The 14,101-nt window shown below is 44.6% G+C and overlaps 1 protein-coding gene across 1 annotated transcript in view; it reads right to left on the reverse strand.

The window, feature by feature from the left end:
• LOC137437522 (protein LMBR1L) overlaps positions 1 to 13,761 on the reverse strand; it is an 86,926-nt gene extending 73,165 nt beyond the window's left edge. The window contains 1 exon segment of the mRNA XM_068131913.2: positions 13,544 to 13,761. Coding sequence (XP_067988014.2) covers positions 13,544 to 13,603 — 60 coding nt within the window. The 5' untranslated portion in view covers positions 13,604 to 13,761.
• Positions 13,762 to 14,101: the final 340 nt, after the last annotated feature.

Genomic DNA, 14,101 nt, shown 5'->3' on the forward strand with positions numbered 1-14,101 from the left:
TGTGGTGAGGAGCTCAGATGCCGGAGGATGCCCGGAGGATGCCCAGTCGGCAACTGACTTTGGAGGCCAGATTTGAAATGTGGTTTTCCCAGGAAAGATCATGGCAGATAGTGAGACCCAAAAGCTTGAGTGACAGAACTTCTTGGAGAGGATTATTCAGAAAGTGGATGGGAGGGTTGTCCAGTCGGTCTTTTCGGAGAGACATCGTAAGAGTGTGAGATTTGTCAGGATTGAAAGACATGTTCTACTTGTTTGTCCAGTCAGTGATTTTGTCCAGGTCTGCAGAGAGTGAGGAGGCTGCAGACTGCCGATCTGAGGGATGAGGAATGGAGTGGCAGAGAGTGGAGTCGTCAGCAAAGAGATAGAGAGGATTTTCAAGAGAGTCGGAGAGATCATTGATGAAGACCAGAAAAATACTGTAGAACCTCGATATTCGCGGGGGATATGATCCCAAAAAATGTCGTGAATGTAGAATCCACGAATGTCGGGGCAATGTTTCAATGGGAAAGGGGGGGATCAGTTCTCAGCTGTTCATGAGTCAAAGGGGAAAAATTTTAAATTTTAAGAACATGAATGCACATCATTACAGTTTCATTTAAAATTCTTACAAATAAACGAACAACAGCAGGTACTGTTTCCAATTTTTATTGAAGATATGCTATGTACAGTACGAAGTAACTTTTGATGAAGATGATGATAATGATGATGATGCTGCTTTACAATCCAGTAAACTCAATTAACTCCTCTGAAGAGGACGCAGGTAAGAGTGCTGATGAGCCATGCACCGAAGGGGATGCAGGCGAGGGCGCTGAAGGTGTTGATGTGGAGGAGCGGGGCGAAAAACAAAAAATGGGTGATCTCGAGCTGCTTTCCCGAGTGCCGCAGGTTTCTGTGCAGCTCTTTGCACGGCAGTAAAACATCACCCAACCCCCTCTTGAGCGGAGGTATCTCTCCATCACCGGGTCGGCATATTGCAACCTGTCAGCGACTGACCTCATATCCAAGCGACTGACAGTCAGGTTGAGCCTCGCCACCTCTTCCTCCTCTTCACTACCCTCCTACTCATCAGAAGCCTTAATGATGGCCTCCAGCTGCTCCTCAGTCAACACCTCACCATGCGAGGCGATGAGCTCCTCCAATTCCTCAAGGTGCACGTCGTCGAAGCCTTCCTATCCCACCTCTCGTGTTAACCCGGCAATTTGCCGCCTCTCTCCGTGGTGGTGGGAAAGCCTCTGAAGTTATCGACTATCTGTGGCCATAGATTGTGCCAGCAAGCGTTGATGCTGGAGGCTTTGACCTTGTCGAAGGTCCTTGATGGTGCTGATACAGTGCGCGATGTTGAAGTCCTTCCAACATTTTCTGACGCTAAGTTCGGGGACGAGCTCAATAGCATCCAAGATGCGACCTAAGGGGGAGGCGGGATGTAATGTGGTTTTTTTTATGACACACACACACACACACACACACACACACACACACACACACACACACACACACACACACACACACACACACACACACACACACACACACACACACACACACACTTCGAGACCTGGGAGGGCTCTGTTCCACCCTCTGAAACCTGACCAATTGTTCTATATTGAGCCAAAAGAATAGTCAAACGAATGGTTTCCAAGCAAATATATAATGCTCAATCCTTGTGGCACAATTGCCTGAAATTCAGGTTTTAGCATTCCCTCAAGAGAGAACAGAGATCAATTGCTGGAATCCAAGGGCTGACAGGATAGCCTCTTGGTACGCACACTCACCTCTGAGCTGTCTAGCTACAGGTTTGCAACTTGACCAAGCAATAAACTGTCATGCGGGTGTCTCAGACAGGGCAAGGCATCAATATGTGTTCGTCCCTCAGACGGATGTTAAACTTGGCGTCCCGTCAGCTAGCATTAGGTGTTGGACATTAAATATTCCATGGTTCCTTCATGAAGAGGAAGTGAGCCATAGCCGGTATCCTGACCAAATTCCAGGTTCCTACTCTAACCTTCAGGGGGAACTGCATCAGCGTCACAGCTGTGCCCCCAACAAAGGATGCCGTGCATGGCCATGTGCTGCATATCAAAGAAGAAAAAGAAAGCATTCCACAAGTATTTTAAAATATCGATATGAGACAGATGTAGCCAAAGTGGTAGACCCATTGTAGTGCAAATCCTGCTTACCTGGCCATTTATGCTCTTTTATGCACTCTGCCTGCAGGTGCTTATTACATTGTCTGCTAAAATGATCAACGACGGTATCGTTTCTTCGACTAAACTCACTTTTTTAACTGTCTCTTCATTTATTGTACTGTATTTTTTTATTCCCATGCAGTGCTCCATAGATCTACTTGAGGCACACTGCCATACCTACTATTCGGTTTGTTTATGTTCAATAAACCAGCATTTTGAACTGACAGGATGACGAAAAATGGAATTACAAATGCCGTTTAAAAATTTGTATGAAAGAGCTACTCAAAGTAGTCCTAAATTTTAGTTTTGCTTTTTCAATATAGCGTCGCTTCGACTTCAACGCATTTGCTCAATTTGTCCTTCAAACTATCTATGCCAGAAAGCATAAACGTTTTCCCACTTGCTCAAGTCAGTTCCTCGCTGTTGGTGAATCGGCGGCCACGTGCATGGCATTTCAAACTGTTGGACAGATACTGGTCACTGGAGCCAGGTCTGAGCTGCAAGGAAGGAGGGAGGGGGCTGGGGGCTGGTGGTCGTGCAGCTGCTCCAAGCCAAGGGCTTCACAAATGACTGTGTAACAAGGGCCTTGCACGTGTGGTGAAGGAAGAACACACTTTTGGTCAACATCCCTCAGAGTTTGTCCTTGATGACCTGTTGCACATTTTGCATGAGGTTGGCATGATATTCCCCTACTTAGGGTGGTGGGGATCCCTTAATTGGCCATGGCTTCAAATTTGGTTTCAGCATCCCATCGTTGAAGCGGCGTTTGTGATTTAAGTAATTGGAACCTTTGGGACTTCAGATAAAAACAGATCATGTGATAAAATTGAAATGTGCTGTCTCTGTTTAATACTTAGAGGTACCAGATTTTACAGCCACGACTTTAAGCAGATTAGATGACTACTTACTTACTTATCCTCTTCGTCCCAATAGGACATAAGGTTGCCACAGGCTTTCACCATTGATCTCTATCCTGAGCTACATTCTGTGCCTCACACCACGATAGGCCCATCTCCTCCAGATCCGACACCATAGTCTTAAACCAAGTTGTTTTTGGCCTGCCTGGTTTCCTCCTTCCTGGCGGTGTCCGTCCTAAAGCAACATTGGGGATTCGGTCAGGGGACATTCTAAGCACGTGGCCAAGCCATTGGAGGCGGCGACACCTAATTTTAAGGGCAATGCTGCGGCAACCGGTTTTTTCATGCAAGTCTTTGTTGGATATCTTATTAGGTCAGAAGATGCGGCAGACTTTCCTAAGGCATCCATTGTGGAAAGATTCCACCTCGCTCAATTTGACTTCTCGCCAGCACTCAGAGCTATACAGAAGAACAGACTTGGCATTGCTGTTGTAAAGTCTTATCTTTGTCTTCAGGCTGTATTACTTCGATTTCCTGATAGAATGAAGCTGAGCAAATGCATTACAAGCCTTGCGGAGTCTTGCCTTGATGTCTTTCTTCTTTCCATTGTCTTTGCTGATGAGACTGCCGAGGTATGTAAACTCATCTACAGTCTCTAGGGCTTCTCAGTCTACAGTAATGGATGCAGAAGGTGCGGTGTTGATGTTCATCAACTTGGTCTTGGTGGTATTAATATTAAGACCTGGCTTGGCAAAGCTAGCTAGTCTGTCAGTTTTGTCTTGCAAATTCGTGTTCCTTGATGACAAAACAGCTCAAATCATCAGCAAAGTCCAGATCTTCAAGTTGGGTGGAAAGGGCCCGCCAGATGTCTCTCGGTCTATCTGATATGGTGTTCCTTGCAATCCAGTCGATAGTAATCAGATCAGATGAACGAACACATTACAAATTTAAAAGAAGTATCCAGGGCGAGTCTTTTAAAAGTTCTCTCTCCGTAATAACTGCTATTAGAGAATACTTGATTTATTGGCGTAATAACAAGTAATAGTAAATACGAAGTATGCGTATTGCAGTTACAGGATGTATGCAAACTGTATTACACTCAGGATAATTTCCAGAGATTTACACAAAAAATATATAAACAAAAGCACACAATGGTTAGAACGACAACTCTGAATCTGGGAGGTCAGTAGTTCAAATGCAAACCCCGGCCGAGTCATACGAACTACATTAAAAATGGTACGTGCTCCAAATGCATGTTCTGCCTCAATAATGGAAATATAATGGCACACATGGATAATGATACAACTTTATCTTTTAATTGCTGCATATTGTATCGGGGGTTACTCAATTTTAAGATCAGATCAGATCATGAAGCATGCTCTATATATACAGAGCACCGGTGGTGTCGATGCAGTTTATATGGCTCGGGTTGCTCGTTGGGTCACCACTCCGCCAAAGGAAGTCACGGCAGGAATTTGTAGTTTGTTCAGGTTGCGGGCGATATCTCGCCTACTCTTCGTGAAGGACACTGTGGGATCATGAACCCCCACTACCTATTGCCGGTAGATGGGACACCCACTTTAACGTCCATCCGAGAGATGGCAGGCATTGATGAATCACCCAAGCTGTGAAACACTGGGATGACAGTTTATATCCGTGTCGGGATTCAAACACAGGCAGGGAGCTTAGAGGCGAGTGGGCATACGTCGAGGCCACCCTGCCGGCCACAAATGTAAAACGCCCATCTAAAACATCTAATACAGACAACGTAGGCTTCTTGTGCCATCACATTGTCTACCTTTCACTCTATATAGCATACCCGGTTCAAAATATGCTCAACCCACCAACTTGACTTAATCGGCAAGTGAACATGATCATTTATACAGGTCTTCACAAAGGGGGCTCCGCTTTGAAGAAGGGGCTCCTCTCGAATAAACTCGAACAAGCACAAATAACGTCTCTAATTTCATGCAAAGGTTGAAGTATCCTTCACTAGCTTCATTCTGTTCTGACAAAACTTCGATAGCCATTCGGCTCACACATGAGACTATTGAAGGATTCCCGGCATGCCTGGCGGAATGAGTCAGTACATGCCATGCTTTTGTACAAACAAACCCTTGTTTTCTTACCCTTTAATTTAAAGCATCAAACTGGTTTGCTTTTCAAAATCCTGATAATGCATACAACGTATTGGCTCAGACACACCGATCGCAGCAATCTCAACAGAGAACCATAGTGTTGCAACTTGGATGGGAAGCTTCCATGGATGTTGTCACATGACATGCGTTCTGGGATACCTTGTCAGGAGATTGTGCCAATGTGGAGTTTAATCCGACTAAAACTGGCGTGTGTGTGTGTGTGTGTGTGTGTGTGTGTGTGTGTGTGTGTGTGTGTGTGTGTGTGTGTGCGTGCGTGCGTGCGTGCGTAGTAATAGGAAAAGTAATCTATCTATAATTCCAGTAATCTCTGTACGTTTGTACGTTTGTACGTTTGTCTGTCTGTGACCGCTGTTTCTCGACAACCACGGGTCCGATATACTTTTAACTTGCCAGGTATATTGCTGGGGACCCGAGGATGTGCCTTTTCAAGGTTTCATATTAATCGGACAATTACTTACCGAGCTATGTCCAAAAAACGATTCAACCAATCAGAGAGCAGCGAACGATCGCGTGTGCCGAACGTGGCGGGCACACTCTGCCTCGGATGGCACATTTGAGAGCGTATTCATTTATTTCACGTTTGCAAACTATGTTGGCGTTAAACTATGTTTTACAACTAATAAAAACGAATTTGCGATTCATTCGCTTTCCTGCGCGTTTGTGTACGCGATGGCGATTTCTTTACCAAACTCCGGAAGCCGTTCGCTTTGGACCGAACCATTGCATGTAAATAGAGGGGGGGGATTGTCACCACTCGCAAGCCGTTCGCTTTGGACCAAACCATTTCATGTAAATAGAGGGGGGGGATATAATTTTAGATATATATATATAGTACGGGCATGCCCTAGTAGGAAAGAAAAAAGGTAATGTCTTTTTAAGAAGAGTAGGTGAGTTATCGCCGGCACCCTGAATTTTTGTCCCCCGCGGAGCGAAAGGGGGACTATGGTTTTCCCGTCCGTCCGTCCGTCCGTCCATGCGTGCATGCGGGCGTGCGTAAGCGAAGGACCGCATTCGAATTTGGTGTGTGGGTGCAACCCACGTCAAAATCCAAGATGGCCACCACCATATATATGTCTGAACCTTGTGAGCGGAATATCTTGAAAAATAAGCGAAGTACCAACTTCTAATCTGGTGTGTGAGTGTACCTAGGCATAAGGAAGAAACCTATTGAAAATTGGGTCACCACGTCAAAATACAAGATGGCCGCCACCATATATATGTCTGAACCTTGTGAGCTAAATATCTTGAAAATCAAGCGAAGTACCAACTTCTAATCTGGTGTGTGGGTGTATCTAGGCACAAGGAAGAACGCTATTGAAAATTGGGTCGCCACGTCAAAATCCAAGATGGCCGCCACCATATATATGTCTGAACCTTGAGCGAAATATCTTGAAAAATAAGCGAAGTACCAACTTCTAATCTGGTGTGTGGGTGTATAGACTAGGCATAAGGAAGAACCCTATTGAAAATTGGGTCGCCACGTCAAAATCCAAGATGGCCACCAGCATATATATGTCTGAACCTTGTGAGCGAAATATCTTGAAAAATAAACGAACTACTAACTTCTAATCTGGTGTGTGGGTGTATCTAGGCACAAGGAAGAACGCTATTGAAAATTGGGTCGCCACATCAAAATCCAAGATGGCCACCAGCATATATATGTCTGAACCTTGTGAGCGAAATATCTTGAAAAATAAACGAACTACTAACTTCTAATCTGGTGTGTGGGTGTATCTAGGCACAAGGAACAACGCCATTGAAAATTGGGTCGCCACATCAAAATCCAAGATGGCCACCGACATGTATGCCTGAACCTTGTGAGCAGAATATCTTGAAAAATAAGCGAAGTACCAACTTCTAATCTGGTGTGTGGGTGTATCTAGGCATAAGGAAGAACGCTATTGAAAATTGGGTCGCCACGTCAAAATCCAAGATGGCCGCCTCCATGTATGTCTGAACCTTGTGAGCGAAATATCATATCATAGCATGTTTTCTGCGTCTTCCACTTTGTCAACTCACATCACTTCCCCGACGGGGGACCTAGGCATAACGCTTGTTTTTTTTACGAATCCCTGTCATAGCTGAACGTCAAGCCTCTCCAGGCAGTTCATGAAATACAATGGCCAGATAGACTTTTCGGCCAACCCCACAAGGTAGAAATCATGTATGCACTATACAGGAAACATCTATAATATAAAACGGGTGTCTGTCCAGTCTGTCTGTCCATCCATCCATCCCAAAACTACTCCCTGTTTTGGGACTAGCCCCACCACACCTTCTCACACCTTCTGTGGAATGTTTTGGGGTCCCAGAGGATGTTGTAACGTAGGTAGGTTTAATAAATTCCTCAATAAAATCATGACTTTGAAATACCATCATTATGGAGCTGCTGCCGATCTGGAAGTGAACAAGATGACGATGACGGTTCGTTGATTTGGTGATATCAAAATACATTCGTGATTTAACATTCTATTTTGATATATTAATATTGGCCTGTGGATGGCTCTATTAAGACGGAGCACCCACGGATGACCAATTGAGCTTACTTTGAGGCGTTATCAAATACGGACTCACTATATATGTGCGGGGGGGGGGGGGGGGGCGGGGGGGGCGAGAAGAAGAAGAAGAAGCGGGAGCTTTACCTGACGAGATACCCTAGCAGCCTTCAAACCTGCAGGAAATTAAACTTATGAACACCGATTTTGAATGTACAACAATAACACGGCTTTATTGCCAGACCCCGAGAACAAAGAACGTGACGGTAAATAAATATGATCCTAAATCGGAGCGCTCCCACACGGGACGTAACCAAGACGAAGGAGGATATATCAAAAAGAACCGTTGTGTTTTGTGTGGTGCGAGCTTATCTCTATCTGCAGTGTGTGTCCTCGTCAACATCGCCAACTCGAGCACGCAGTCTGGACGCGGCACCGGTGTAGACGGGAACTTCTCTGCCGTTGGCGCGAAACAGGCCTCGACGTCTTCACACGCCGCAGCGCTCGTACTCTCGTCCACGCGCCACCTCTTCCGTCGGCTGTTGCAATCCCAGATGCCAAACAAACAGGGGAACGAGGAGACGAGGTGGCACGCAACCACTTGCGCCGAGGTGCAGAACTCATATCGTCCACACACACTCGTAGGCAGGCTCCAGAGCAAGAGGCAGTCCAATAACGAGATGAACCAGAACCAGAAAGGCAAAATGCCGGCTTGCGAGTCATTTTATCAGCCATCTCGTGACGTCCGCTCTCTCTCCCCGCCAATCAGTGTGTCGCTTCTTGCCCTCTCGAATGGTCTTATCGCACCTCACCTGTCCCTTCCCATTGGCCGAGTCCTTCACGCCCTTCTTCTCATGCCAACGGTCGGTGGCCAACCAGTCTGTTGTGTCCTTCACTTTCCTTCCACCAATCAGTGGCTAGCTTCTTGCCCATGCCTTGACCAATCACAAGCTTCATCCTGCCTCGTCTGTGGTGTCTATTGCCTGGCTTACTCGATGTTTCATCGCCATGCCTGCGTAATGTGCGGCCGCTTCCTGACTGTTCTTCCGGTAAGTTTTATTGTTATTGTGGTGGAGGGGAATTTAAGTAGTGTGTGTGGTGTAACTAATGGGCCTAACTAATGTCTATGGTACGTTGCCATACAGGACAAAGGAATGATCACCAGGTCTGACACAGGAGAATTAGCATAATCCCTATTCTAAATAACATGCCCCATTCCTCATAATGGGGACGAAGATACACCTTAATCTGACATTCAGGCTAGACAGGTCCCTGACTTACTGTACATTGAAGTGGTTCTTGCTACCCACGATCATCGGAGCACCTACCTATGCAGATCTACCTAAATCTATATATGTCACTACCCCACCGACATAACAATACTATGGTACATGAATTTGTGATTATAATGATGCCGTTTGGAATAAAACTATAGAGATGTTGTGTTTAAAGCAGAATGAGGAAATGAAGGGTTTCCATCCGTGGCGTTCGCAGATTCCCCATTTGCAACACACACACACACACACACACACACACACACACACACACACACACACACACACACACACACACACACACACACACACACACACACACACACACACACACACACACACACACACACACACACACACACACACACACACACACACACACACACACGTTTTAGAACACCTCAATTTTTCAAGTTTTTATTGAAATTTAGGCAGTTTAATGTCTCAATGTACTCTGAAATTAAGCATAAAACAAATAAACAATTGGAGATAAAACGAAATCATAGAATCATTTTGTTTAACAAAATTTAATTTAAGTGTTTGACTCAGCAAAGTTAGCCATCTTTTGCAGATATAACCGCCGAACACACTCGTGGCATTCTTTCTACAATGGAAATCAAATATTGTTCGGGAAGTTCTTCCAAACACTGTTGCAGAAGTTCCCACAAATGTGTTGCACTTGTAGGTTGCTTTGCTTTCACCCTTCTGTCCAGTTCATCCCAAACCACCTCGATGGGGTTTAAGTCTGGAGACTGTGCTGGCCATTCCATGATTTGAAGCCTACCGTCTTGTTATTTTCCTCGAAGGTAGTTTTGACATAGCCTGGAGGTGTGTTTAGGGTCATTATCTTGCTGTGGGATGAACCCCTGATCAACTAGGCGTATACCAGAGGGTATTGCATTTTTATTATTAGGTTTACTCTCCATGAAATGGAGAGTAACCTATTATACTGCTCGAGTTTTTCTTATTATTCTTACGCCCTATTTTGCACCTCCGAAAACTTCATAATTAATGTTCTCAGCAACCGCTGGTCGGATTGAAAGGAAATTTTCATGAAATGATCGTCTTGGCTCCTAGAATTTTTTAAGGCTAATTATGACGTCATAGGTCACGTGGTATGGGCGCCATCTTGTAAAACACATTCAACTTTGCCCCTCTGTATCTCCGAAACGGCTCAATGGAAAAATTTGAGGTATGGCTCATTCTAAAGAACTATTCAATCGGAACAAAAGACATGTGTATCGAGTATATTAAAAATGCTAACGTTAAGAGGTTAGAATTCGTCAAACAAAAAATTTTCTCCCCCGAAAATGGGATTTTTTTCCCAGATGCTTAGTTTAAAAAACTCAGAATGCAACAAATTTCGAAGTCATATGTCACATGGTTCGGCCGCCATCTTGTTTTTCGTGAAAAAAAACACAAAAACCCCTTTTTCTCCGCAACGGCTGAACGGATCGAGCCCAAACTTGGCATGCATATTCGCATACCCATGACGAACAAAAAAGTCAACGAGCACGACGTCATCCGACACATGGTTTCAGAGTTATGACGTTTTAAAGCTCAAACTAGAAATGGTATCACCTCCATAATTTGTGGAGATATCGAGTGGAAACTTTACACAAATGTTCCTCATGGGGGGATGTTTCAATGTTACTTGAGACGTTTTGATAAGTCACATGGTTTGGCCGCAATAAATAATGGAAGTTAAATTTTAAAAAGCTTGTAACTCTTGAACCACTGCATGGATCGACTTGAATTTTTAATGCAATGCAGCTCTCATCAATCGGAAGTATTGTGCAAAATTTCAAGATGATTGGATGTACGGTCTGGAAACTAGTTGTTATTGCCTGAAGAAGAAGAACCACAACTCTTTTTTTTGACCAGGCCATGTGACATAACCACCTCACGAGCTAAGGGTAGCTCGAAATTAAATTGTCTTCGGATTTGGCAGTCGCTAGAGGGTGTTAACATTTGAATGCAACAAATCTGGACAAATTCTGATGAATTTTCGTAAAACTACATGATATTGTCATTTACATTGGAAAATAACATTGCAAAACTCTCCGCCGCCTCGGCTTATTTCTCGCTCTGAAGTTCATCCTGTCTTCAATTTTAAGGAGAAAGAGAGGTATCTGCAAGCAATGGTGACCTTTATTTGGTGGAAATCCGATGAAAAATGACAAAGTTATTCAAAATCTAACATTTTAAATGGATCGCATTTCCAAAGTGAATTCTTCCTCAGGTAAAATATCCATGCGTGCAGGCAGACCTTGCGGCGTCAATTTTGCTCCGATTTCAAATCGGATTTCAATTGTCGTATTGCCTCGGATGAGTTAACAAAATACCAAAACAAATTTGGTGACAATCATGAAAAATTTGACCAAGTTCGATCGACGGGATACTTCGTTCTTAGGCTGACATACGACACGGCCACGGATGACGTCATGCCACGGCATGACGTTCTTCCACGGGTGGCAGATAACGTTAATTAAACGAAAATATTTTTTTTAATGGATGGGGTGGGGGGATGTGTGTGTGTGTATGTGTGGAGGGGTGTGCGTGTGGGGGGAGTGGGATGTGTGTGTGTGTGTGTGTGTGTGTGTGTGTGTGTGTGTGTGTGTGTGTGTGTGTGTTTATCAGGGTTGTATCCCAGGGGGTTGTGTCAAAGCATGACCAATGAAAGTGGGGTTGTATCAAAAGTGGGGTTGTATCAAAAGTGGGGTTGTATCAAAAGTGGTGTTGTATCAAAAGTGGGGTTGTATCAAAAGTGGGGTTGTATCAAAAGTGGGTGCGAGTAAACCGGTCATCATTGCCAGCAGTTTTAAAGTGGCAGTTCTAGTTATTATTATTATTGCATGGCGCTGCAAAATGCTGTGGTAGCCCTTTTGGTTCAGGGTGCCCGTCACTCTGTGCAAGTCGCCGACTCTGGATCCAGCAAAAGAGCCCCAAGACCATCACGCTTCCTCCTCCATGTTTGACAGTTGGTGTCACACACTGAGGAACCATCCTTTCGCCTACTCGACGGCATACAAAAAACCTGCGTGATGAACCAAAGATTTCAAATTTTGATTCATCGGTCCATAAGACGTTCTTCCAGTCTCCAGTAGACCACTGGTGGTGCTTCATGGCCCAGGCAAGCCTCTTTTTCTTATTTTGCCAACTTAGCAATGGCTTTCTTACTGCCACTCGACCTGTCAAACCTGCAGCTCGAAGTCTTCTCCTCACAGTTGAAACTGAGACTTGCTTACTTCGACCAGTGTTAAGCTGTGCTTGGAGCTGTTGTCATGTGAGCCGCCTCTCACGCAAACTGTTGTCATGTGAGCCACCTATCACGCAAGCTGTTGACTCTCAGAAACTTGTCTTCTGATTCTGTTGTTTGGCAGACCCAAAGCCACCTCTTCCCATCAGTTTCCTCCAGTGTCCAATCTACTACTTCCTGCAGTGCAATATTGTCCAAATAATGCCTCAGAGGGTGTAATAACGGTCTGTTCCAAAACTGCTTTTATACAGACAGGGAGTTTGTAATCAGCAGAGGTTGGGACACCTGTAGGAATTGTTTGCATCAACTTTCAAGGCTTAATTTACTTACATTGCTGCAGAACAGCTGTAAGTTGTTAACCCATTACTTGTTCCCTGAAGAAGGCCTTTTTTACAATATAACTGTGCAATTTACATTATTTTCCCGTTTTTGCTAACCTAAACTTTTTTTTGAACCTCGAGCAGTTTACTGCTTACCTTTGTACCATTTCAGGTTATTCACTGGACATTAAACTGCGTAAATTTCAATAAAAACTGGAAAAATTGAGGTGTTCTAAAACTTTTGACTGATAGTGTACATACGTACACACACACGTACGTACGTACACACACACACGTACGTACACACACACACACACACACACACACACACACACGTACGTACACGCACGCACGTACACACACACGTACACACAGTGACACACACGCACACAGTGACACACACACACACACAGTGACACACACACAGACACACACACACAGTGACACACACAGTGACACACACAGTGACACACACACACAGTGACACACACACACAGTGACACACACACACACACACACACACACACACACACACACAGTGACACACACACAGTGACACACACACAGTAACACACACACACACACTGACACACACACACACACACACACACACACACACACACACACACACACACACACACACACACACACACACACACACACACACACACACACTGACATGAGACTCCATTCCACCTTCTGAAACCTGCACATAGAGATGACAACCACACGCACAAACACACAACCTCACGTACACACGTACAATTACATACTCCTGCAAAAAGTAAACGTCAATACACGTGTTTGCCATAATAATTCGAAATAGCAATTAACCGCAATTAAATAATGTAAGGATAAATAAGGTTTTGAGGGAAACGTCGCCGGTTTGCCTGTGTTCGGACGACCTGATTGGAGAGTATGATAAGACAAGTTTGGAGGGAAACTCGGAGCCTTGAGTTTGACTCCACGAGAGCGGGAGCCGCAAACACTCACCAGACTCTCCCGCACTGTATTGTGGAAATTTTCCTCACGGATCCTCACTTCGTCCTCCATCGCCTCGTCATTTTTGCATCGTGATAAGGAGGCGCTGTTGACCCGATACGATAGACTGCAGCTCCACGACACCTCCACACTCACACTCACAGCCCTGCCTGCTGCAAAGAGACGGTTAACGAAACCTTCTCTCCATAACTCGTCCTATTTTCGTTATTAAACTTCCTTCGATTTTAAATACCGTTTTCTAGATTTAAGGTATCAGAAGATATATTATTGTAAAGTATATGACGACAAACTAATAAAGTTTACATGAAATCGGTGTCACAGAGGTATTACAGTGTTGAACTCTCGAGCGTATGCGCTGCCACTAACAACACCGTCATGGCTGCCATTTACTGTACAATTGATGCAGCTTAATTGTAGAAAGCCACGAATAATACAAAACGACGGTGATAGGCACCCTTATTGTGCTATAAAACGTTTCCGAAATGTTTCATTTTGGTAGATATTACGTGCATTACAAGTGACGATGCAGTTACGTGATTGCCAGACAGA

Source organism: Myxine glutinosa, chromosome 12 (genome assembly GCF_964187855.1).
Source record: "Myxine glutinosa chromosome 12, kmMyxGlut1.1, whole genome shotgun sequence".
Lineage (NCBI taxonomy): Eukaryota > Metazoa > Chordata > Myxini > Myxiniformes > Myxinidae > Myxine > Myxine glutinosa.